The following is a 26,206-nucleotide window of genomic DNA, read 5'->3' on the forward strand; positions in this document are numbered from 1 at the left end:
CTGGGCTGTAGAAGACAACTTAATGAAACAGGGAAATGTCCGGGACTTACTGCTACCTGAAGAAAAAGCGAAGTTCAAAGCGGCCTTTTCCACGTGACGCTGAGTTTGTAGAGTAGATGCGTGTTCACTGCGCAGCGAAGAAAACAACCTGAAGGAAATAAATCGTTACCTGTGTGACTGCTGGGCCCTGGGGGAGTGGTTCTCATTTCTTGTGTGTGGTTTTCCACATTCCCTAGAACGTGGGTAGTGAGTGTGACGGCTAACACAGGGACCGAGCCCATTGTTAACATCTGCTCTGCAGAGAAGATGCTATAGTTCAAGGGTCCCCAGCCCTTTCCACAAGGGAGCCTTGTCTCGTGCCCCCAAAGCCGAGGCCCCGCTGCAGGGCGAAGTGAGGTTGTGACAGCCAGCTCAGCGAGCACGGAGGCTCTGCGCCTCCCACGCTGGGGTGTCTGCTTCCTTTTCTGGGGGCCCTCCCACGTGGGGTTGTGCACAGTTCCGGAGTAATGCCTCTTCATAGACGGAGGGATTGTCGCCACCCCCCGCCAGGTCAACGCCAAGGCTCCCTTACAGTTGTGTGCCCTTGACTCCTTACTACCCAAGTGGGGGGGCTCCTCAACGGACACGACTCCTTACTACCCAGACCTCACTGCCATTTGTCATCAGGGTGTGTGGAGCCTCGAGTGTGATCGCTTTCTGGCCACGTGGACCCAGACCACGCCTGCTCTGCTCTCTGTATCCCTGGCCCTAGCCTTCAGCTTCTCGAATGCATGTTGAGTGGTCGGGGTGACAGGTCTGTGTTTTGGAGGCAGGAAGGTGGGTGGGGAGGGAGCGGGGCACAGGAAGTGTCCGATCTGCTCCACTCTTCAGGTGGCAGAGGGCAGACACTGGCTCCCGCTAGCGCTAGCTTGAGGCCCCGTGTTCTCTGGGATGGATGGAGCTCACGGGCGGTAATGGGCCGGGAGAGCCCGTGAGTCAGCAAGCTCCAGGCCCGTCAGCCCCCAGAGGGGTAGAGTGTGACTGGCGCCCATGCTCTGTGGTTGTCCGGCTTCCTGCCACTGCTCCCTTCCTGCCCTTCCTTCGGGAAGCCCTCGAATGTCCATCAGCTCCAGCCACCGTGGGGGGTGTGGCTCAGAATCTGGTCATTCCGGGTGCCTGAGATGCTTCCTCTGAGAACACACTGTTTGCGGGAGCAGGTGACTCCGATGTGATGGGCTCAGACACACCCCCTCCTCAGGTTGTCACTGGGAGGCCAGGCTGCCTCGCTGAGAGGACAGAGGGCAGGGGTGAGCAGTCCTCTCACAGAAGGTGGGTGTGTTCAGACTCTTTAGCAACGACCCCAGCAGCACAAGTGACACTGGATGTGACCAAAATCAAAGTCCCAGAAAGGAAGACATTTTTTGCAAATCATCCATGTGAGAAGGGGTTTGTATCCAGAATATACAAAGAGCTCCTACAACTCATAATAAAAGCACGAGCTGCAAAAAGGAAAGGGGTTTGAATGAGTATCTCTCCAGAAGACATGCGAATGTCCAACAAACACCTGCAAAGAGGCTCTGTGTCACTAGGCCTGGGTGGTGGGGCAGCTGGTCCAGAACGTGGTTTGGGGGCCCCTCAGAAGGTGATACAGTCACCACACGACCCGGCAATTTCATTCTGAGGTTTGCACCCACGAGAAATGAGAACGCACATGAAGACTTGAACACACGCGTTCAAGGCAGCTTTATCCACCGGAACCCAAGGTGGAAGCAACCCAAATGCCCAGCAGCTGAGCAACAGACGGACAAAATGTGCCCCGTCTGCACAGTGGGGCATTACTCAGACGTGAAAAGACGGGGAGTTCTGACACCTGCCACAACATGGATGAACCTTGAGGACATTGTGCCGGGTGAGAGATGTCCGACATCCTCTTGGATGATTCTGTTTTGATGAAATGTCCAGAGCTAGCACATCCATAGAGACTGAAAGCCAATCCGTGCTTTCCCAGGGCTGGGGGGTGGGCGACGGGGAGTGACCGCCAGGAACTTGAGGTTTCTCTTTGGGGTGACGAGACGGTAACATCACCCTGTGGCGGTAGTTCCCAACTTTATGATTATACTAAAAACACTGATTTATACACTTTAAATGTGTGTGTTACGTGGCATGTGAATCACATCTCAATAAAACTATTTAAAAAAAACACACACACCCCCTTTGCAAGGAAAGGAAACCCAGCTCCAAGTGATGTAACCAGAAAGGGGATTGTTAGCTTCTGTGCATCAGTAAGTGGCCAGGTTCAAACATAGGCTGGCTTCCGGTTCTGCGTGGCCCAGGGGGTAAAAGAGGTCATCAGCACCTGGGTGGAGACCTACTAAGAGTGAGGCTGAGAACTGGGGGGAGGCGTGAACGCTTTCGCCGGAGTGGGGGGTAATGGATGCCGAGCAACCTTCTATCCGTTGAGGCTTTCTGTTCAGAAAGTAGCCACTCAAGCGGTGGAGAGGGAGGCCCTCCTGGCTCGCCTCTCAGGAAGGCAAAGTTGGGGGACAAGGCTGGAAGAGGGCAGAATCTGTCCCCACACCTGGTTACCTCTGAGTCATTCTCTGATGCTCTGCAAATACTCGATCACCGTATTCATTCAGTCACCCAGAACGTATACTGAGCACCTGTTATAAACAGACAGAGCTGGGATAGGGTGTGAATGCCGTGGCCACAGTGCCTGTTGTAAGTCATTCACAGAGAATGGTGCTAGGGAAACAAGCCTGGGCCATACACTGAGCCCGGTGCTATGACTCAGAAGGTCTGGGAGCACCTGTCCTGGGCTTGGACAGGGCGGGAGTCAGGCAGGCTTCCTGGAAGAAGCAGTTACTAAGCTGTGGCACGCAGGGGAGCAGAAACAGTGAGGGCAGAGCCAGCCTAGGCAGGGTGAAGTAGAGGAGGGAGAGCGGGGAGGCAGAGGGGTTGGCAGGCGCCGGTCAGGGAGGCCTTGTAAACCGTGTGGAGGAGGCTGGACGTCATCTGCAGGCCAGCGGTCTCTGTCATTAACAGGACAGTCGTGAATGCCCCTGACCAGGCCTGTGTGTGGTCTACACTGGCCGGGGCTCCAATCCGCTACTGTGACTTCTGGGTGCATATCCCCAGCCTCTGAGCCTCTCCACGCTGCCTTGGACCTTCAGAGACACCCCTAACCCATGGGAGCTCAGCCCCCTGCCCACAGCCCTCGCTCAGACTCTACAACTTTCATCTTCCTTTTCGGTGAAGACGCCTGCCGCCACCCAGCTCACTCATTTTCTGGGGATGGGCGGCTCGGATACGCGGTGGGTAAGGAAGGGGCATGGGGAACCGCTAGCCGCCTCATTCCGAGGAGGTCTGATCCCACTTATTAGCCCTGGGAAGCAGAGGAGAGCACTCCGGCCGGGAAGCGCTTTTCTGGATGTCTTTATGTCCGACACATCATCTGCTGAGCAGGGAGAGAGTGAGGCCTCTGCCACCTCCCCGCTCCTCCACTGTGGACTACGTCCCCAAGTGCCATGTCGGTGATATCAGCGGGTGTCCAACAAGGTCAAGATGCAGATCGGAAACAGCCACGGCCTTGCATCTTAACAGCGCCTCCGGGCTCTACCATTCACTTCTGTGACCTGCTCCGATTCAACAAACGTTAGGGGAACGCTGACTGTTCATTCATTTATTGGTTTTTTCGTTCACCATTTACTCGAAATTCTATGATCAGATTCCTAGTGCCGGACGTTGTGCTGGGCGCTGGGTGGGGAGGAGAGGAACCCAACAGGGTCCCACTGGGCCGCACGCCTCCCCGTCCCACGTGAGTGGATGAGGCCTTGAATCAAAAGATAGCTACCTGGCAGAGTGACATATGCTGTAATGGGGGGAGCACAGGTCCTACTGCAGCTCAGAGAGGAGGCACCTGCTGGGCGGGGATCCCTGGAGAGGGGGGTTTATGGTGAGTCCTGAGAGCAGTGAGTGTTCCTGTGCACACATTTCAGAACACACAGACTATGGCCCCGAACTGGAAACAACCCAAGTGTCCAATAACAGTGGAATGGACATCCAGACCATGGAATATTGTACAGCCAAGGGGACAAAGGACCCCAGAGACACACAACCACGCGGATGAGCCTCGAGCATAATTTCGGGCAAAAACGTATGAGTCTAGTCCAATTCCAGTCGCATAAAATTCAACAAGAGGCAAAATGAAACTACAGTGTTTCAGGATACAGAGTCACAGGTGGTAACAACAGAAGGGAAAAAAGGATGATCGTGTGAATTCGGATGGATGGTTCCGTCCCACAGCAGGAGAGGGTTATGACTGGGGAGGGGCACAAAATGGGTTTTGGGTGTGAATAATGTTCAGTTCGTGGGCCTGGGTGGTTGACTGCTCGTGGACATTTGCTGTCTAACCATTTATTAAATTATACAAATATGTGGCTCAACCACAGACAACAGGTCATCTTCCCCAGTGAGGGGATGTTGATGCACTTGAGACAGAGGAACATGGTTGTTACATGCCGTACTCTGCTGGCAGCTGCTTGGGTTCGTTTCTACTTGGGCAAGTGACTTGACCTGTCTAAGCCTCAGGTTTCCCCATCTGTAAAATGGGGATAATAACAGTAGCAGCCTCATAAAGTTGTTTTAGGATGAAATGTGATAGTGAATGTAAAGTGCTCAATACAGAGCCAGGCACAAAAATGTGAAAATTAGTCATCATCATCACCATCATCACTACCGTCCTCCTCCTCATCACCACTATTATCACCATCATCATCACCATCACCATCATCATCATCACCATCACCATCATCACCATCATCACCACCATCACCACCATCATCACCACCATCACCACCATCACCACTATCATCACCATCACCACCACTATCACCACCATCATCACCATCACTATCACCATCACCACCATCACCACCATCATCACCACCATCATCACCATCATCACCATCACTATCACCATCACCACCATCATCACCACCATCATCACCACCATCACCACCATCATCACCATCACCACCACCATCACCACCATCACCACCATCATCACCATCATCACCATCACTATCACCATCATTACCATCACCACCACCATCACCACCATCATCACCATCACTATCACCATCATCACCATCATCACCACCATCATCACCATCACCACCATCATCACCATCACTATCACCATCACCACCATCACCACCATCACCACCATCATCACCATCACTATCACCATCACCACCATCACCATCACCACCACCATCATCACCATCACCACCATCATCATCACCATCACCACCACCACCACCATCACCACCATCACCACCACCACCACCATCAATATCACCATCACCACCACCACCATCATCACCATCACCACCACCACCACCATCAACATCATCACCACCATCACCATCAACATCATCACCACCATCATCATCATCACCACCACCATCATCATCACCACCACCATCATCAACATCATCACCACCATCACCACCATCATCACCATCATCATCACCATCACCAGCACCACCACCATCACCACCATCATCATCATCATTACTGTCACCATCCTCCTCATCATCACCACCTTCCTCATCACAGCCTCCCTTTTCTTCTTGCTAATCCATCCATATGACTTCTGTATTATCCTCATTTTCCTCTTCCTTCTTCCTCCCCCACCTCTCTCTTTTTCATTAGAAATTGAATGGCCAGGACAGTGCTCCCTGGCATCATAGACAGTTGTAGATCTTGGTAAATAAAGAAGTATAATTACGCCTACCATTTTTCAAAGCTCTTCCATTCTTAATTCCAAATCATCTGTCCCATCAATGGAACATCCCAATTTTTGCCTCGGAATGTGCTTCCTCCACTTGTGCTAGAAAGGCCAACCATGTCCTTTGCTTGCCATCGCAAGGCAAGCCCCCACTCCCTGACCACGGCTTATGGTCAGAAATGGTGCCTGACTCAAGCTGACCCTAGCTGAGTCTCACCAGGAATCTGGATCTATAGAGTCCAGTTTATTGACTGTCAGGGACTGCGAGCAAAGGAAAGAGCAGAGTGTGCAGACTGTGGAGAGCAGACACAGAGAGCAGTCAGGCAAGAGCAGGGACGGGGGGCCCAGGACGAGGGAGACACTTGGGTTCTGACTTTTCAGCCCCTGGCTTCTGTCTAGAGCCTGCTTTCACCTCTACCCCCAAGGCTGGAGAGATCTCTACTCTACCCCCAAGGCTGGAGAGGTCTCTACTCTACCCCCAAGGTTGGGGAGGTCTCTACCCTCAAGGTTGGGGAGGTCTCTACCCCCAAGGTTGGGGAGGTCTCTACTCTACCTCCAGGGTTGGAGAGGTCTCTATGTCTTCAACAACTGCCATGTTCCCATCCGTGCTGGCCTATTCGTTGCATACTATTTCTCTCTAAGTGGATCTCCCCTCACCTCCTTTCTTTTTTTAAAAACTTGGATGGATTTATCTTCAAAGAAAACTTTACATTAGTAATCTAAATAGAAAATCAGTGGCATGTGATACTCTCAGAAGGAGACTGTAAAAATTAATACAGCAAATAAGAAATGAGAAAAGATACGTTCCTATCTGTTAAATTGAAATTAAGTAGTGAGCTATACGTAAAAAAACAAGCCTAATTAATTTACAAAGTGTTTCAGAAACTCAAATTAGAATCACAATGGTATACCACTAAGGCACACTACATTGGCTAAACTTTTAAAGGCTGATATCACCAAGTGTTGGTGCGGACAGGAAGCAGCTGGAATCCTCACCATCTGTTGGGGGTGGGGGAGGGGGCTGCAAACTGACCTGACCACTTTGGAGAACAGAATTCTAAAAATGAAATATACGCCTAGGCTAGGCCCCGGGAAATTCACTCCTAGGCATATGCCCAGGGGAGATGGGTGTCTGCCAGAAGACACACATACAACAGTGCTCAGACCAGCTCCGCTCAAGACAACCCCCAGGCTGGAAGCTCGGATTCTATCCACAGGAGAAGAGAGAAAGGAACTGTAGTATATTCGTGCAATGGAATCCTATACAGCACTGCAAAGAACAAAGTGCTGTTACCCAGAGCCCATCAGATGAATCCGAGATATAATGTTGAACGAGAGAAGCAAGACACAAATGTATGAGTCCACGGATATGGGGTCCAAGGACAGGAACTAATCTATGGTGATATAAGTCAGCATAGCTGTTCCCTGGGGGGGGCGGGGGTGGGGGCGGATACTGTAGGAGGTACCGGAGGGAAACGCTCTGTATCTTGAAGTGGGCGGTGCTATTATCGCCCCTGTGCTTGTCACCTGCATGGGGGGGGGGGGGCAGGCAGAGAGAGCAGCGGCTGCAGTGACAGAGCACTACTGCTGCTGCTCCTGATGCCATCATTCCAGTGGCTGTGGGGGGGGGGGGACGTCACAGGTCAGCAGGTGGCCACACGTCTGCTGGGAACCCGGACCGCTGCTTGCTGCAGGTTCGCTCGTTGGCCCTAACCTCTGGCTCCTCACCTGTAAAGTGGCGCCCACCCTACAGCGGACGTGTCTTGGAGGAGGTCGGGTTTTGGGGGCACTGAGCCCAGCTGGGAGAATGGCCGGGGATCCGGGTTCCTGGCACTCCAGCTGGGAGGACCGTTAGTTTGGATGAGTCTGGAAACAGCTGGAATTGGAATGCCTAGCTTGGAGAACCGATTCCTGGAGAATTGACTTGCGGATCTTGGGCAAGGCATTTACCTGCCCTCTGCCTCAGTTTCTTCATCTGAAACGTGGGGGTAACAACATCGCCTTGGAGTTGTCATGAGGAATAAATGAATTAACCACTGGCACTCTGTTAGCACCCCTGTTAGCCACTGTTACCACTGCATTGCCGGGGGGGACTAAGATGCGGGGCGGGCAGCATAAAGAAAAAAAAAAGAAAGACTCTCCCAGCAGGGGTCTGAGACTACAATTGCAAAGCTCAGACTAGGTTTCTCAACTTTTCTCCTTAGTAGACTTTCGACTCTGGAGGTGGTCATCAACTAATCAAGAACAAAGGATTCTTCTGTATCATGTCCACCTGGATCCATCCCTGGGGATGGGATGCCTGCCCAGAGGGCCAGGTGCTGGCAGCGGGCAGCACCCCAGGAGGACATTCCCTTCAAAGTTCACCTGGCTCTTCTGGGGTCAAGCCCCGACGATGGCACTTGCTAGCTCTATGTCACCGTGGGCCAACTCGCTTTACCTGCCTGACCCTCAGTTTCCCCATCTTTAGGAAGAAAGAGATGGTCAGAGTCTGGATCCCAAAGGACTGGATCCCATGCCAGGACTCAGATGAAATAAGGCATTCAAGGTCCCCCTCCCACCCAGGACTGGCATCGTTTTCTGCCTCTGGTCTGGGGAGAATCGGGAGCCCCAGCACAATCTCATGGGTGCCTCCAAGTGACCGCCATCTTGTATGGTAGGGCACACTTGGCCATACAAGTATGGGCAGGTGAAGTCCTACAATCAGGTGGTTTGGGAGGAGGACAGGGGGCCCAGCACCCATGGGGTCATCTCCATTCCTGGGAATGACCACCCCTGAGGGGGCAAGGAATAACAGCTGTGAGTTATTGGGGACCAGTGAGGCAGTAGGGACCCCAAACCACCTTACTCACGTGGGCTGAGCCGTGTCATTCTTTGCCCCAGCCCTCCCCGCACAGTAGGAACAGGCGTTGGTGCCATTTTACAGATGAGGAGGGAGGGGCACAGAGCCATGTGCCAGAAGCACAGAAGCACTGGTCTGGGTGCCACTGCTCCGTAACAAACCACCCCAAAAGTTAGTGGCTTAAAACAGGGTGTTACGGACTGAATGCTCGTGCCTTCAATTCATGTATCGAAGCCCTAACGTCTAGCAAGGCTGTATTTGGGGTACGGAAGTACCAGAGGCTCAATGAGGTCATAAGGGTGGGACCCTGATCCCATTGGATTAGTGTCCTTATAAGAAGAGTCACCAGAGAGTTTTCTCATTCTCTCCCTTCCCACCCCACTGCCATGTGAGGACACAGTGAGCGGGCAGCCAGTCACCTGCAAGCCAGGAGGAGGGCTCCTCCCCGAACCTGAGCTCGGTTTCCAGCCTCCAGAGCTTCGAGAAATACATTCCCATTACTGAAGCCGCTCAGCCTGTGGCAGTCTGTTACGGCAGCCTGAGCAGACAAGGACACAGGGCTCTGCGCGCTTCTCCTCTAAAGGAAAAGGTGGGGAGTATTTTAGGCTTTATGGGCCATGTGGTGTCAGTCGAAACTATTCAACTTTGCCGCTGTAGTGTGAAAGCAGCTGTCGCCGTGTGTTTGCGGATGGTCATGGCTGGGTTCCAATCACACCTGGTCTCTGAAGACCAGCCTTTGGCCCCTGAGCTGTAGTTTGCATGCCCTCTGCCTGGCTTAACATAATAGCAATCATTTATTCTGTTCAGAAATTGAAGTTATGATGGAGACGAGTGTCCACTGAGGGATGAGTGGATAAAGAAAATGTGGTTCATGTCTATAATGGAATATTACTAAGCCATAAAGAGGACATCTTGCCATTTGTGACAACATAGATGGACCTTGAGGGCATCTTGCTCCGTGAGATAAGCCAGACAGAGAAGGACAAGTACCATATGATCTCGCCTCTATGTGGAATCCAAAAACAAAACAAAACAAAACAAACTCATCTCATAGATACAGAGAACCGATTGGTGGTTGCCTGAGGTGTGGGTGGGGGGTGGGCTGAATGGGTGAACGGACTCGAGAGGCACAGACTTCCAGCTCCAAAAGAAATAGGTCACAGAGATCTAATGAACAGCATCATGGCCGTAGTTAAAAATACTGTCATATTTCAAAGTTGCCAAGAGAATAGATCTGAAAAGCTCTCATCCTAAGAAAGTGAAATGCCATTAACTATGTGTGGCAATGAGCGTTAACTAGACTTACTGGCCGTCCTATGGGTACATACGTCAAATCGTTACGTCGTACGCCCGAGACTAATACCGTGTTGCATGGCATTGTACCTCAAGTTTTAAACACTGCAGTTATGGGGTGCCCAGGTGGCTCCGTCGGTGGAGCATCTGACTCGATTTCAGCTCAGGTCATGATCTCATGGCTCGAGAGTTGGAGCCCTCAGGTTCTGTGCTTGGGATTCTCTCTGTCCCTCTCTCTCTCTCTGCCCCTCCCATGCTTGATCTCTCTCTCTTTCTCTCTCAAAATAAATAATCTTAAACAAAAATTTTTAAAAACTGCAATTACGACCAGGCATGACGAGGAAAGCCCCGTGGGTGAGGTCCCTGCTCGGTGTGGCCACAGCTGGGGTGACCGGCCTGGAGCTGGTGATCTGGTATTCTGACACAGCCATCAGCGGTGCCGGCTGTGGGCTGGGGTCCAGCTGGCCCGGAAGCCCCGTTTCTCTCCCTGGGTGCCCCTCCGTGGGCTGCACGGGCTTCCACGGTTTCAAGCACCAGCCCCTCAAGCACAGGGCAGAGGCCGTGTTGCCATGTACCTGACCTTCCAAGTGACGCTGTGTCACTTGGGCTGAACTCATCAGCGGGAGGAGAGTCGAGAGCACACAGAACGGGGCATCCCAGGGTCCTGGCGAACATGGGCACAGCCAAAAAGACAAACTAAGGTCTGTCGCAGCTCAGTTCGTTGAGGGAACGAAACAGGCTTCTGTGGACGGAAGCGGGGGGGGGGGGCCTTTAAGATGGGGAGCCCAGGAGCCTTTCCGGATCTGAAATCGGAAAACTTGTGGCCGCGGGGAGAGGGAGCAGGCAGGGGAAAGGCAGGGCATGTGCCAGAAAGCCAGGAAGCTTCCAGGCTGGAAGACTAGTCAGCTTGGGTAGCAATCCTGCTCGGTCGCTCTGTTCCCTTCAGCCAGGCAGTTCACAGAGGCAGTCCCCAAGTCGGTCTTTCTGAAAGGTGAGTCCAGAAGCCCAGGTCACCTGAGGAGTGCCCGCGAGGTCACTAAGGCAAGGTCCTCATCCCAGAGCCTGGTGCACAGAGCTGTGAAATTCTGCATGGTGCTATGGCTTTTGTTTTTATTTCTGGATTTTGTTTTGAAATTGCTGGGTGGTACTGTGTTTATAGCCTTAGAGAGTTTCCTCCAAAATGAAATCAATACCACCGGCCGTACTTTATGGGGGAATGATTTCCAAATTGCACAAAAGGAATGCCTCTAGGATCTGCATTTCAGAGAATATAAAGTCCATCACTGCTGGAGCTAAACGTGACCACGCCTGGGAGAGGAGGGAGGGGTGGTAGTTAGGGGAGGTCAGAAACAGGGTCTGTTGGAATTGCTGGGGGGAAGGGTATGCATGAGCCAGAGGCATAAGATGCCGACCAGTAATTGCTTGAAACCAGTCACCGTTTCCAACAAGATCTCAGTTGCAATCCACTGCTTATGCGAGGAAGGGCTGCTGAATCAGCAAAAACCGGTTTGGAAATAAAATGGAAGAAAGCAAGTGCAGAGTGTACAAGGGGACAGCAATTTGATGTCAACGAGGTTTGGAGGGAGCAGGCACAAGGTTGGGCCCCCAGGTGGGAATCCACAACCTTCAAGGAGGGGCTGGACTCCTTAATAGCACCACCGTTTCCTTCTTCATTGCTTACTACGTGCTGGGGGTCAGGTCCTTGAATCCTCATGGCAACCGTATGGGAACTAGTACCTGCCCATTTTACAGATGACAAAACTGAGCTCAGCAGTATTAAGTGACTGCCCAAACCACACAGCTGGCCAGCCCTGGCGGCAGGATTTGAGCCTTAATCTTTTTCTTTTTTTTCTTAAGTTATTTATTTAAGTTATTAAGTTATTTAAGTTATTTATTTATTTATTGAGAGAGAGAGACAGAGAGAGAGAGAGACAGAGAGAGCACACGCCTGGGGCTTGATCTCATGAACTGTGAGATCATGACCTGAGCCAAAATCAAGAGTCAGATGCTTAACCAACTGAGCCACCCAGGCATCCTTTGAACCTGAACGTCTGCAGCCTGTTTGTCTACACGTTCACAATATGTAATTTTTCATTTACACCAAACAGCCCCGAGACACTGCCTCTTTCCATTTAGATTAACAAAAGAAAATAAATAGAAACATAGTAGGAAGTCTGGTAATAACCAACGGGTGGCCAGGGCTGGGAGAGCCAGAAGGGGAAGGCACAGCAGGGAGAGAAGGGACCAGCTCCAACCCCTTTAAGCCCAAGATGTGCTCTACCCAACAATTCCACCCCTAGGCATCTAGAGAAACCTTCCAGGTAGCAAGGGAGGCAGACAGCAACCAGAGGCGCATTGAATCATTGTAATTGCAAATCACAAAGCAAAACTGGAAACTCCCTAAATGCCCTTCTGCTTGTGGGGTGGATGAGGAGGGGACTGCTCTGAAGGCCAGGCCCTTAGAGCTTTAGGTGGGGTGTGGGGCTTTGGTGCCCAGGGCAAGACAGAAACTTGAGCTTGAACGCTGGGAGTCTTGGGGGGGGGGGGGGCGGCTAGTTTTCCAGCAGGAGCCTGTTTAGCCAAAGATGGGACCAATGCAGGCAGGAGAAGGTGTGAGCTGGGCCCCCGGCTGATTGGAAGGCTTCAAATCACGCCTCTTCCGTGGGCTACATCTCCGGCTCCACCGCCTGGCTGGCAGTTTCTGTCTCCCTGCCGGCGGAGTCTCGGGCGCACTGCAATTAGCCCAGACCCCGTGCAATCTCCCCCCTCCCCCCCGCAGCACTCGGGCAGCGGCGCTGCCGTTTGCCGCACACGTTCCGGGGGAGCTGGGAACCCGGCTCCTGCCTGCAGATTTATGGTCCAGGAAATGCATTTTAAATTGGTCCCAGGATACTCGGATCCAGGAATCAGACACCATCGCTTGGGGGTGGAGGTGGGGGGAGTATCTGTGGAGAAAGTAACGCCCTAGTGACGATCCTACTTTGCTCCCCCAAAGCGCAACCGCTCCCGGAGTTGGGGGCTACCTGTTGGCCAGGGAGCTGGGAAGGGACGGTATTTGGGTGTCTTTACTCCCAGACATGCGTGTGGCTCGACTTTCTGTTAATTTATGGGGAGGGGACATTCATCAACTACATGTTTTCTGGGGCAGCTGCCTCCCCTCCTCCCACATGTGGCCCCCAAACTGTCTGTAAGGAAGAAGGATGGATTATTTGTCCTAGGGGAAACCAACCACCTGTGGTCTGCCAAGAGCCTCTCCAGTGAAGCCAGGGACAGGTGTCGCAGATAGAAGCCAGGCGCCAGGGGCGAGGTGCAGGGTGGGAGAGAGGAAACGCGAAGGGCACCCCAGAACGCCCCAGGCCTGCTCTGCCAGGCTTCACCTCCCGACTCCCGGGAGGGGGCAGAGAGCGCCCTGGGTGCTGGGCGCCTTCCCGTTACGCAGTTCCTGTCCCTTTAAATCTAAGTCCCGGGAAAGCGCGGGGGGGGGGGTGCTGGGGCGACCTGTCTGGACCCCAATTTCCAGGCCGGCCCGGCAAGGGGGAAGCGGGGCGGGCGGGAGCGCCGCGTAGGGGGTGCGGGAGGGCGGGCGCCGGGGGTCCCTGCCCGCGCCCTGCGCTCTCCGCCCCGGCGCCGCAGCGCCCCTCTCCAGATCGCCCGCGCGCCGGGGACAGGGGGCCGGTTCGGGCGCGCGCGGGTCGGGGTTGGGTGGGGCGGGCGCGCCGGTGGGAAGCTGGTGCGGGGGCGCGCGGGTGGGAGACGCTCGGGCAGCGGACTGGGTCGGGGGCGGGTGGGGAGGTGCGCGGGCGGAGGACCCGGTCGGGGGCGCGCAAGGGCGACTCGCGAGCCGGGGAGCCGGGGAGCCCGGGAGCCGGGACGGGGGCGCGCGGGCGCAGGAGGGGAGCGGATCGGGGGTGGGGGTGAGGGAGCGCCGGTGGGGTGCGGGGCGCGCCGGCAGGGTGTGGGCCGGGGGCGCGCGGGTCGGGGGCGCGGGTGTGGTGCGGGCGCGCGCGCCGCGCCGGCCCGAGCGCGCGAACCAGGCCCGGAGCGCACGCCGCCGCCGCCGCCCGCCCGCCCGCCCGCCCCGCCGCATTGCTGCTGCTGCCGCCGCCGCCGTCGCCGCCGCCGCCGCCGCCGCCCGGCCCGGCCCGCGGCCCCCAATATGGTGCAGCCGCCCGCGCCGCCGCCCGTGCCGCCGCCGCCCGCGGGCCCCGCCGCCGCCCTCGGGCGCCCGCAGCGCGGCAGCCGCAGGTGGGGGGCTGCGCCCCGGGCCTGAGCCGCCCGCCGTCTCCGCCCCGGCCTGCGCGGCCAGCCCGGCGGGCTCGCCTCCGAGGGGCACTTGCCGCTGAGGTGGAGCCGTTTGCACCAGACGCTCCTGCTCCTGCCCCCTCCCTCCCCCTCCCCTCCCCTCCCCCTCCCTCCTCCCCTCCGGTCCTGTCTCCAGCGGGAGCGCGAGACGCTGGTCAGGCTCCGCGGCGCAGCTCGAAAAGGAATAATCGCCCCCAATTGACTTAAATTCCGCCGAAGCCGGCGCCGCGGCCTCCCGCCGCCCGGGATCTGCTCGCTGTGTTTTTTCGCTTTCTCTATTCTTCCTTAAAAAAAAAAAAAAAAAAAAAAAAAAAAAAAAAAGCAAAACAAAACCAGCCAGCCAGCCAACCAAGAATCCGGTTTGTTGATCGCCTTGGTTTTTTTTTTTTTTTTTTTTCACCGTTTGCGGGATTTGCAAACCGAGTTACATGCATGTCCAGTGGGGGTAGGTTTAATTTTGACGATGGAGGGTCCTACTGTGGAGGCTGGGAGGACGGCAAGGCGCACGGCCATGGCGTCTGCACCGGCCCCAAGGGCCAAGGCGAATACACCGGCTCGTGGAGCCACGGCTTCGAGGTGCTGGGCGTCTACACCTGGCCCAGCGGCAACACGTACCAGGGCACTTGGGCGCAGGGCAAGCGCCACGGCATCGGCCTGGAGAGCAAGGGGAAGTGGGTGTACAAGGGCGAGTGGACGCACGGATTTAAGGGGCGCTACGGGGTGCGGGAGTGCACGGGCAACGGGGCCAAGTACGAAGGGACCTGGAGCAACGGCCTGCAGGACGGCTATGGCACGGAGACCTACTCAGATGGAGGTAGGTGCCGCCCGGGGGTGGGGGGGGGGTGGGGGGAGGCCGGGCTAGGGGCTGAGGGGAGGAGGAGGAGGGACCTTCTTCTCTTGCCTCTTCTGTTTACCTCTGGGGAAGTTGAGCTTCTCCCTCCAGCAGGGGGGGGGGGGGCCCGTGAGCACCGGGGGCATTTCCTGGGGCTTCCTGGAGGCCACAGTTGCCCTGGCTACAGGTTGCCCCATGGCCTGGTGGGGGGACAGCGCCCCTGTGCCAGGGGAAGGGTATTGGGGGCTTTCCAGGAGCAGAGCCAGCCCTGGAGCCGTGGAGCTGAGTAGAGGGTCAGTGCATCATCCAAGCGCAGGCCAGAGACCTGCTGGAAAGGCCAGACTCGCCCTGGGCCCTGGGCTCACGGCCTCCTCTGGGACCCACCAAGGGCAGAGGGGAGCTGGGAGAGGGCCCCTCCCCCTTGTTGGCAGAGCTCCCTCAGTGCTGGCCTCCGGGAGTCGGGCCCCAGCTCTGCCGCTTGTTTTCCTGCGGTGCCGAGAGGCCTCCCTTAGTCCTCATGAACCCAAGCCAATGGAAAGGGAGCGATTGGGAGAGGAGCACAAACCCAAAGCAACACAACACGGCAATAAACTTCTAGGTGGTTGGACGCGGGCTAGCGCAGCCAGAGAGGCTGCTGGAGGGAGGGAGGAGGAGGCCCAGGAATCTCGCCTTCCAGTGGCTGAATCATTTTCGCCGTTAGTTTAGGGAATGCTCTGTGCCTTCATTCTAACATGCCACCACATTCAGGGCTGAGCCCGCCCGCCTGTCCTGGCTGTAAGATGGTTTCCGTGCAGGGAGCCTCGGCCAGGGCTCCTTTGCAGCTGTGCCCCTGTCCCGGACACTCCGGTGTCCACTCCTCCTTGCATCCGACAGGCATGGAGCATTTTCTGTTCCTGGAAGCCAGACCCCGAACAAGCCTGCTCTCCAGATGCCCCCTTCCCCCACCTGGGAGCTTATCCTCAGAAGTGGCTCTGTGCCTCCCTCTTGGCGGCTTGCTAATTTTTCAGGCATGGATGCCTGGGAAAGGCGTGGGGCGCAGCAGTGACTTGTGTGCTTCTGCTGGGCATGGAAATCTTGAACGGATGTGTGGTCTTCTCCCTGCCTGATTGCTGCCTCCACATCTTAGGAAGCAGGCACTAGACACCTGCTCCCTGGCCACATCCAGGAGTGATGGAGGGCTGGAGAGTAATTATTATTTTGGCTTATGCAACTGAGAGGCAGGGTTCATCATTACTCAAAGGGGAGGAGGCGTGGGGGGCAGTTAATTATATAATGCTCCTGCCTGTCAAAGCCGTGCCCAGCCCCGTCCCAGGCGGCCTCTTTGCTGTTGTTGTTTTCATGGAGCAGGTTGGAGAGCCTCCTGGACCCTGGAGTGCAGGGGCTGGACCGAGCAGACAGCCCTCTCTGGGTTCTAGGCCGTGTGTGTGCATGCGTGCGTGTGTGTGCGCGCGCGTGTGTGTGCGCGCACGCGTGCACACGGCGAGGCTTGGGCAGCAGATGTGGGTGGCTGAGGTGGGCGGCTCAGCAGCCTGGCGCTCCCAGCTGGGCTCTTTGGGAGCCCAAGGGTAGTTGTCACCCTGGGGGCTCTGCCCATGCTGCTCTGCGGATCAGTCCCTCCAGAGGTGTTCCCAGCTGTGCCTGAGCCAGGAAAGCGGTTTCTAGGCCTCACATGGGAGCCTGGGGAGGAGAGGAGCCAAGCCCCTGTCTCTGTGGAACTCCCTGGAATATCTAAGAGTGAGGTCCAGCTCTCTAGGCTGCCCAGCTTCCCCAGACATCTTGGGTGGCCCACAGAAATCTGTTCTCCGTTCAACAGATATCTACTGAGCACTTGCTATGAGCGGGTGCTCTGGGCTCTGGGAAACCAGCCGCGAGTGAAGCAGACAAGAATTGTTGTCCTCAGAGAGCTTCCACTTTACAGGGAAAGGTGATGATTCCATTGTGTTTACCGGGTGGGGGGGGGGGTGCGAGGAGGGGGAGAGGATCCGATGCTGTGGCTGGCCATGAGTTTAGGGTTCAATATGTTGATGTGAGAAATGCTTCCTTCCATTGGTCAGTGTTCTTGGATCTCTATCCCCTATCCAGTCAGCGACACAGGATTCTGCTCCCTAAAGCACTTCCCTCCCTCCACATTGCCCCGCTGGAGTCTCCCACGGTGGAGAGGGGGGACCATGTCCATTTTACAGATGACGCCAGAGAGACCCAGGGGCCCATGGGACAGGCCAGAGCCCCCCAGCCTGTGGCAGCAGAGTCATGGTTGGAACCTTGATGTGTCCCCACATTACACCACCTGTAGGCCAACCGAGGCAGCCTTACAGGCACAGGACGCCAGGGCTGACTGCTCCCTTCTGGTTGGTGATATGGCATGATGGAAAATCGAATTGACCCTTTTGGCCTGGGATAATCAGGCCAGACATCTGGGGCCACCTTTCTGCAACACGGTCTGTGCTTCTCATCAGGAAGGAAGTGACTGTGGAGAATGTGTGCCCTCTAGCAGTCCGTCAGGCCAGCAGAACCAAAGTGGGGGTGTCGCAGCTCTGGGTCTGGATGCCGGTGGGCGTGGCGGCTCATGCTTCCAGGGAGGGCAGGCGGAGGCTTAATGAGTTCACGGTCCCGACTCCAGTCTGACGTTTCCTTTGCACAAGGGGTGGGAATATGGGGCAGGTATCAGCACAGCTCCTGAACCTCAGCACAGGTTCCAGTGCTGACTTGGGGAAACGGCGATTTTCATGAATGATGCACTCATGGCAAACATATTCTACATTTGGCTGGAATTGGTATGGACTCCATTTCAACTGGGGCCGCTTCTGCCAACTCCTCCCCTTCCAGGTTTATCCTCCCCCAAGTGCAAGGCAGGCGTTTTCTGCGGACGTGGGCTGAGTGACTTCTGCGGTCTGTGGGGTGACCCTGTGGAGAGGGTGAGGCCCTGGGGGCACGGGGCGGCACGAGCACATGCTGTATAGAGTTGCAGCCATTTGGGCTTTGTGAGCTCAGACAAGCTACTTGACTTCTCTGAGCCTCTGTTTCTTCATCTGTATGAAGGGCTGGTAATAATATCTGTGAAGTAGGTGGGGATTAATTGAGGTGGCGTGTGTGGCTGTGCCAGGGATGTAGTGAGCATTGACTTTTACTTATCACTATTCTTTTATCACAGCACACGTGCAATGAGCGTCGCTTACAGTGACCGTCACCAGGACCGATAGCCAGGTGTGATCATGGTAATAACGAAAATGATGATAAGTGGCGATATTAAACACTTACCGTGTGCCAGCCGTGTGGCCAGTGTTTGCAGGATGTTAGCACTTCATTCCCGTACCTGGGTTGATGCAGGGTTGATTTTCTTGTCCTTCCCATTTCCCACACTGGGAAGCAGAGGCGTGGAGAGATGAGATGATTTGGCTGGTGGGTGCAGGGCGGCATCAGGATTCGCACTCAGGACAGCAATTCCAGAGCCTGTGGTTTTGTGTGGAACACGTTCTCTAAACTCCCTTGTGCAAAACTACCTCCTCGCTCCTTCCTCTTCCTCCGCACCCTGCTTCTCCTCTGGGCGCGGCAGCCAGGAGCTGTAGGCAAAGGCACAGGCACCCACCCGGGTGTTCCCCCCGCTGCCCCGCCTGCACGCGCTGCCCCTTCTCCACTTCTCTACACCCCTGCGCTTGGCCACACAGGTAAACATTTCCTCCTGGTGCCATGTACACAGGACCCCTCGGACCAAAGTTACCCCCACAAATAAACCCTCCCACAGCCCGAAAGATGTGAGTCATCTCACGTACCAGGCCTCCCCCCTCAAATGCAGATTCCGTTCACTGGCCCAGATCCCTCGGCCCACACAAATCACACACGCCCACAGTCAGAATCCCAGGCCCTCTGCGCCTGTGCGCACACACACGCACAATACACCTGTCACCCGGAGATGTTTCCACCCCGTCCCCCAAAACACAGCCACGTGTACCCTCCAAACCCCTCCCGACTCCTGCTCCAGGAGCCCCTGTGCCTGTGCGGGGAGAGTGCCAGCCTTACACGACGAGGCTCAGGTTACAGATGGAGCGGGAGGCTGTTTCCACTTTAAACACATGTTTATGCAGTTCATGCCCCCTTTTAAGGGGGAAGAAGCCCATATCCAATCAAAATAAACGACCATTGGGCATATTTTTGATGCTAGGCCATGAATATGTGAAGGCAAACTTTTTAAAAAAGAAAATCCCAGTGCCAGGTCCCAGGTTAGGGAGGAAGCAGGTCGGGGACACCAGACATAGGCCAATGGGAGTTCGTTTCAGAAACAAAAGAAGCACTCAGCTATTGGAGATAAAAGCATCTCCTCAGAGATTCTGGTTCAGCCACTTTGGCAAGGGAAGAGGCTCCAGGAGGTGAAAGCAGGAAGAAAAAGCAAATAACTAGTTCTTTGTTGCCAATAATAGCTGAGGAAGAAGTGTTACTGAGCACCCCTCACCCAACATAGCCCTGGAGCCAGAGTTGGGCGCTTTATATCAGGAGCTCTACCCAAGCTGGCAAGGAGGCCAGGGTCAGCACCCTCTGGAAATAGCTGCCCCACCAGGTAGTTAGTGAGCAGCCCTGGCTGACGGAAACAGTTAACACAGCTGTCGGGCAGGGCCAGGAGCCTCTGCTGCGTCTCTTCGGCGCTGTTTTCCCTCCCCGGTTTCCCCCCGGGCCTGCACAACCGTAAGGACAGCTGGCTATCGATTATGGGCTGATGGCTGTGGATGTAACACTCACAGTGTCCTTTGATGACCACATATCACAGGATATGTGGATTCGTGGGATCCACAGGGGGCGATGTGTGTTTGGAATTTCCACAGTGGTCACCCTCTCTTAGACCAGCCACTTCGCCAATTTGTAGTCTCCTGGCTTGTGTGAGGCACGTGGTGGGTGAAGGCAAGGGCCGCCTGGGGTCCTGGCTGTGCTTCAAACAGGCTCTAGGCATCAGACCAGGGGGTTTTCTGGGTCCACCGAGTCTTTGCATAGGATAGGGGAGCGGCCGGTCTCTTCAGCACCTTGGAGAGCGCCACACACACGCCGCCATGGCTTTGCTCTCCTTCCTCCCCCACACCACCTCGAACAACCAGGGTGCCCAACTGAGCCTCCCGGCCAGTGACTGCCTGGCCCTGACCCGTCCAGCACATTTGGCCATGAGAAGTTTGCCCGTTGGTGTCTGGGGGCCACACTCCAAGGAATACCACCACCGGGGCATTGGCTGTTTGCATCTCGATACTGTTCTGTTTTCCAAAAAAGTTGGGGGCCTCCAGGTGTCTGCTGGTGACCTGAGAGAGCATCTCCTGGCTAGCGGGGCGGGTCCAGGTGAGGTCTTTGGTAAGACTTGTACAAGGTGCTCTGAGTCTGAGGTTCATCTCTACCTCAGGTTGTGTGTGTCTCAGTTCTCACGGACTGTGCATGGTTATAGGTGCACCAGAGGCAGGCAAAGGAATGGTCTTGTCTGTACCAACCCGTGAAAGACTACTGGGCCACCTTCCTCCTTAAATGAGCACCACTGGAGTACTCATCTAGAACAACCCTGCCCAGCACAGTGGCTGCTGGCCACATATGGCTATTTCAATTAATTATGATGAAATGGAAGTTAGATATTCAGCGCCTCAATCTCAGCAGCCACATTCCAAGTGTTTGAAGCAACACAGATCTGGCGGCTCTCATGGACCATGCGGAATGTGTCCACCGCCACAGAAGGTTCTGTTAGAGTGTGAGCTTCACGCAGGGAGGGGTGGGTCCGTGCTGGTCACCACTGTGTGTCCAGTGACTACAATGGTGCCAGCATGCTGTTTGTGGAGTGAATGAAGTGTGCCAAGGCCGTATACGGGGTAATTTCACTCACCATCCTGCCACACGTCCATCTCATTACAAGAACTTACACCCGGGCATTGATAGTTAAAGGGAAAATGTTCCCTGAGACCCTCCTGCCTCACTGAAAGGCCAGCCTCACTGAAAATTCTCTGAAGGCATCACTGTTACAAGTCCCTGATGGGGTTTGTTTTGCTCTTGGTGCTGTCATTGCTGGTAAGAGGCCCTGCCAGTGTTTCCCATGAGTGAGGCGGATGGCATAGAGTGAAGTGAATCCGTCCCAAGGGTGTTCTCATGATGTGAGGCTGCGATGCGGCCATGGCTGGAGGACACGGCTGGAGCGCTGTGTAGTGAGCAGGGTTCCAAAGTGCTGGAACAGATGCAGAAAAACAAGCAGCCCTTTATCTACCCGTGTCGTAACTCTCTTTACCGCTACGGTTGCCTTGGCTCGATTTGTTGGGTTGTTGAGAAGCATTTACTGAGCCCCTACTACGTTCGAGGTGCAAAGACAGAACAGTTCAGGTCGACCTTCAGTGAATCAACCTGGAAATAGTTGCTGAGTCTGACTGTGTCTTCGTCTGTTCGAGCTGTTGCAAATTACCACAGGTCGGGGGGGCGGGGGGTGGGCGGTGCTTCTAAATGACAGTGTGTGTTTCTCCCAGCTCTGGAGGCTGGGAAGTTTGAGATCAAGATGTTGGCCGATTGGGGGCTCCTTTATCAGGACACTGATCCCATTCATGAGGGCCCCACCCCCATAACCTCACCACCCCTGAAGGTCCCACCTTCTAACACCATCTCATTTATAACCTCTGAATTTAGGGGACACAGACATTCAGTCAGTAGCAGCCAGTGTGCCAAACATAGCTTGCAGGAATGTACAAGAAACAGGGGGATGTGACTTGTACCAAAAAGTCTGGATGTGAGACAAAAATGTGTACAATAATCAGGGGTTTCTCATTCCAGAGTTTGGGGACTGATGGAAACACTGCAGGTGAGGGTTCTGAGAAGGGAAGGGGGACGTCTGTGTCCTTGAGCAGCAGAGGCATCCCAGGGGAGGGGTCCGCTGAGCTCCGATGGTGGGAAGGGGATTTTTGCCCCAAGTCTGTTGACCCTGCAGGAGGCATGTTCTCTGTGATGGAATCATGACACTCCTTGTCAACATGTGCCGGCTCCCACCTTCCCGGGGATGACCCAGGGGAGCTCCCTGGTGCTCCTGGAGGCCTCTGGAAACACCCAGGGTCATCTGCGCTGCTGGCTGGGCAGGCTGCTGGTCCCCCACTGTTGCTACTCAAGGCCAGTGCTTTGCAAACTTGACTCTGCGTCAGAATCACCCAGAAGGTGCAGAAAGCAGATTGTTGCCTCACCCCTGCATTTCTGGCCGGAGATGCTGTCTGATCATGTCCATTTCTAACAAGTTTCATTGGGTGCTGCTGCTGCTGGTCTGGGGACTGCACCTTTAGAAGCACGGCTGGAGGCTGGTGCTTCTTTATTTAATGTCCATTTATTTTTGAGAGAGAGAGTGTGAGTGGGGGAGGGACAGAGAGAAAGAGGGAGACACAGGATCCTAAGTGGGGGAGGGGCAGAGAGAAAGGTGAGACACAGAATCCAAAACAGGCTCCAGGCTCTGAGCTGTCAGCACAGAGCTCAACGCGGGGCTCAAACTCATGAGCCGTGAGATCATGACCTGAGCTGAAGTTGGACGCTCAACCCACTGAGCCACCCAGGCGCCCCAAGGCTGGTGCTCCTTAACCCCAGGTGCACAGCAGAATCCCTGGGATGGTCCCCTTGAGCTCATCCCCTTAGAAATGCAGAATCTTGGCCCCTCTCTCCCACCCCTGGAATCTTGGTCCCTCTTCCCCACCCCTGCACGGGGGTCTCCAGGGCCTGAAGCTGCATGTGTGCAAGACGCCCAGATGGCTCGCATGCGGGAGCTCCTAATCTGGCTCCTAATCTCTGCTGCACATGGTATCTGGCTGCTTGGGAAAATGCTGATGCCTGGGCCCCACCCAGAGATGCCGACTGAGGTGGTCTGGGATTGGGATTCTTTTAAAACTGTCCCGGAGATCCTAATGTGTAGCTGAGGTGGGGGGGCCACTCGTCCAGGGCATCACTGAGAGGGTGGCCGTGAAGAGCCTTGCTGGGGTTCTGCCTGGCACCACAGCAGCCTGGCTCTGGGAGGGTGGCCTCCTGGCCCAGGAACGTGATGGGAGCCGTCAGGGCCGAGAGCCGCTGCTCTGGACAGTTCTTCAAACTCCGGGTCAAGTGGCTCATGAAGTACATGTTGTGCTTCGTTAAAAAAAAAAAAATCAAATAGACTTGCAGATTTTTAAGCATCGTGCCCATGTTACAGCAAGGAGGAGAGCTGCCGTGTGCCGGCCTGTCGCCATGCAGCCCCTCCTGTCTCTGCCCTCTCCTCCTCCTTCCTTACGGCCACGCCGGTCCCTGGATTTAGGGCCCAGCCCAAATCCAGGTCGGTCTCTCGAGATCCTTAACTTCATTGCACCTACAGGGACCCTTTACCCGTGTGAGCACGCATTCACAGGCACTGAGGTTAGGGTGTGGACGTGTCTGTCTGGGGGACACTGGCCAACCCGCTACAGGGTCTCACGGACTTCAGTTTGAAAGTGCTCCGAAGCACAAACATGCTCACGTCGAGCCCCAGAGCCGTGGAGATTCCTCTGCAAGAAGGACACTCTCAGTTTTTGAACGTCCGCTTTGTTCTGGGTACTGGCCTGTGTGCCTTCCCAGAGTCCTTGCTCCTTTGTTTATTTTATTTTTTTAAGCTTATTTATTCTGAGAAAGAAAGCATGAGAGAGCATGGGGAGGCAGAGAGGGAGGGAGAGAGGGAATCCCAAGCAAGCTCCGCACTGTCCACGCAGAACCCAACGTGGGGCTTGATCCTGCGAACCTGAGCCGAAACCAAGAGTCGGATGCTTAGCCGACTGAGCCACCCAGGCGCCCCAACGTCGCTCCTTCTAGTTTTTATTTATTTTTTTTTTAATTTTTTTTTCAACGTTTATTTTATTTTTGGGACAGAGAGAGACAGATCATGAACGGGGGAGGGGCAGAGAGAGAGGGAGACACAGAATCGGAAACAGGCTCCAGGCTCTGAGCCATCAGCCCAGAGCCCGACGCGGGGCTCGAACTCACGAACCGCGAGATCGTGACCTGGCTGAAGTCGGACGCTTAACCGACTGCGCCACCCAGGCGCCCCATCCTTCTAGTTTTTAAAGTAGTGCCGTGAAGCAGGGCGTGTGCTCCCACGTAAGACAGGAGAAGGGATGCTCATAGGATGGCCGGGCTTGGCGAGGTCACAGGGCCGGTGAGGGGAGGGGGCACACTAGAGCAGTCTGCAGCACCCGCTGAGGGCGCCTCTTGACGGGACGGTCATCTCGGCCACCGCTGAGGGCGCCTCCTGACGGGACGGTCATCTCGGCCACCCCCTGGCTCTCCCGTTGAGGACGCTGAGGCCCAGGGAGGTGCCCGCGGTCTCACAGTCATGCAGAGGTAGGGAAGGATGGCCCGGTCTCCTGAACCCCGGCCTTCGGTGACCCTTCGCTCAGCATTTCATAAACTTGTGGGTTCTCCCGGGTTCCTCCGAGAGCATGGCGAGGCTGAGGGTCCTCTCCCAGGACACACGCAGGGCCTGCACACATGTGGCATTTTGTCGGTACTTGTGGGGGTTCATGGACTCCCTGAGACTTCTCTGTGGACCCCAGGATAGGAGCCCTCCCGTTCTCCACAGGTGCCCAGACACACAGACGTGACCATCACTGCACACGGCAGGTGGGACACGGGAGGAAGGCCCGAGCCAGCAGGCTCTGACCTGTGGGTACAGAGAAAAGGCTGGAGGGGGCAGAGCTGGCCTCCCCACCTCCCCTCCCCTGAACACACCCCTTCTCTCTTCAAGGCCTCAGAGTCCTGAGTTTGTCCTGCCGGGACTCGGCCATCTGCCCCACCAGGCAGCATGTGATCCCTAGAACTTCATCCCGCGCCCTCCCCACCAGGTCCACAGGCCTGGTGTCAGCAGTCTGGCCATGAGCTGGGAGCCACCTGTGCCTTCTTTCACTCGGTCCCTCTGGGAGGAAGGCATGACTCCTCCATTCTGCAGGGGAAACTGAGGCCCAGCGAGTCCTAGGAAGTTGGGGTGCTGGCACGGTCTCAACATCTTGTGGTCCGCTTCAAACCTCCCACCCAGGGCCCCTGGATAGACTCCCCAGGAGGGAATCTAGCCCAGGGCACACATCTGGGGCCATCCAGGGCAGGGGTCCTGAGGACCAGACCTGAGAATCACCCGCTGCTCCCCGTCCGCCTCTGTGGGTTGGGGACAAACAAGGGCAGGAAAGGAGCCTCTGAAGGTGGCTGAGGGGAGGTCTCACCGTAAGGAGCCCGGGAGGGATTTTCAGTGGGGTGTTCCCAGGAGCACCAGGTGGGGGCCTCCCTGGGAGGCCTGTATGATAAGCCAGCACAGGCTTTCTTGGTCCTCGAGGGGCCGCGAGCTGGCGCCCCACTGTCCACCTGGGGACCGTGCGTGACCTTTCTGGGGCCCCGCCCCCAGCCAGCTGGTTGCTCGCTGGTGAGTTCCGAGGCCTGGCTCCCTGTGGGTGGATCTGGGGAGCTGTGGTTGAAACGCACTTTGGGGAGGATGGTGCGGGGCACCCCTCCTCAGACCCCCAGAGTGCCTCTGGGCCTCTGTGCGTGCGTACTCCCGGGCACTGTAATTACTGGCCTCTGTGGCTGTCCTGTCCCCCTCCCCATGCGCTGGAGTCTCTGAGGGGGTTCCTCCCTGTGGCCTTGTAGCAGGGAAAGCTGCAGAAATCCTGGTTGGCTGATGCATGGATGACAGTCCCTCCAAGAGCAGTGGGGGCAGGGGACAGGGGGGGCGGTGTGTGAAGGGAGAACAGCAGGGCAAGGGCCCTGAGGCTGGAACAGGTGTGGTTCTGAACTGGAGGAAGCGGGTGAGAGGAGGGAGGGTGTGAGCACATATTCCAGGCCACGGCAGGAAGGGCAGGAAGGGCGCTGAAGGGTTTAGGCAGGTCAGCAGCACCCCGTGGTGTTCCTGCTTTTGAATAATTACGTTTTAATTTCAAGATGCCCCTAGACTCCCGCGGTTGTGCCCTCCACCCTGCCTCCCCAAAGTAACACCTGACGGAAGGACCACGCAGCCTTGAGGCCGGGATATCAACATGGACACTGGGTTTCAGCAGCCGGGACCCCTCCACCCCCCGGCCTGCCACCCCTTCAGAGCCGCACCCTCCCCCCTCTCATCCCTGGCACCCACTCCTCTGCTCCCCATCTTGTCATTTTCTCATTTCCGGAATGTTCTATACACGGAATCGTGGGGTATGCAACCTACGGG

The 26,206-nt window shown here is 55.8% G+C and overlaps 1 protein-coding gene across 13 annotated transcripts in view; it reads left to right on the forward strand.

Annotated features, from left to right (window-relative positions):
- JPH3 (junctophilin 3) overlaps positions 1-26,206 on the forward strand; it is a 166,402-nt gene that overhangs the window by 75,362 nt on the left and 64,834 nt on the right. Inside the window, exon 1 of one of the 13 annotated variants that reach the window (XM_045439940.1) lies at positions 14,058-15,021. The exons of 11 other annotated variants lie outside the window; for them this stretch is intronic. In XM_045439940.1, the coding sequence (XP_045295896.1) occupies positions 14,640-15,021 (382 nt within the window). In that variant the 5' untranslated portion in view covers positions 14,058-14,639. Of the gene's footprint in view, positions 1-14,057; positions 15,022-26,206 lie in introns of those variants that run through there. One more of the 13 variants, XM_045439927.1, reaches the window with a different exon arrangement.

Source organism: Leopardus geoffroyi, chromosome E2 (assembly GCF_018350155.1).
Source record: "Leopardus geoffroyi isolate Oge1 chromosome E2, O.geoffroyi_Oge1_pat1.0, whole genome shotgun sequence".
NCBI lineage: Eukaryota > Metazoa > Chordata > Mammalia > Carnivora > Felidae > Leopardus > Leopardus geoffroyi.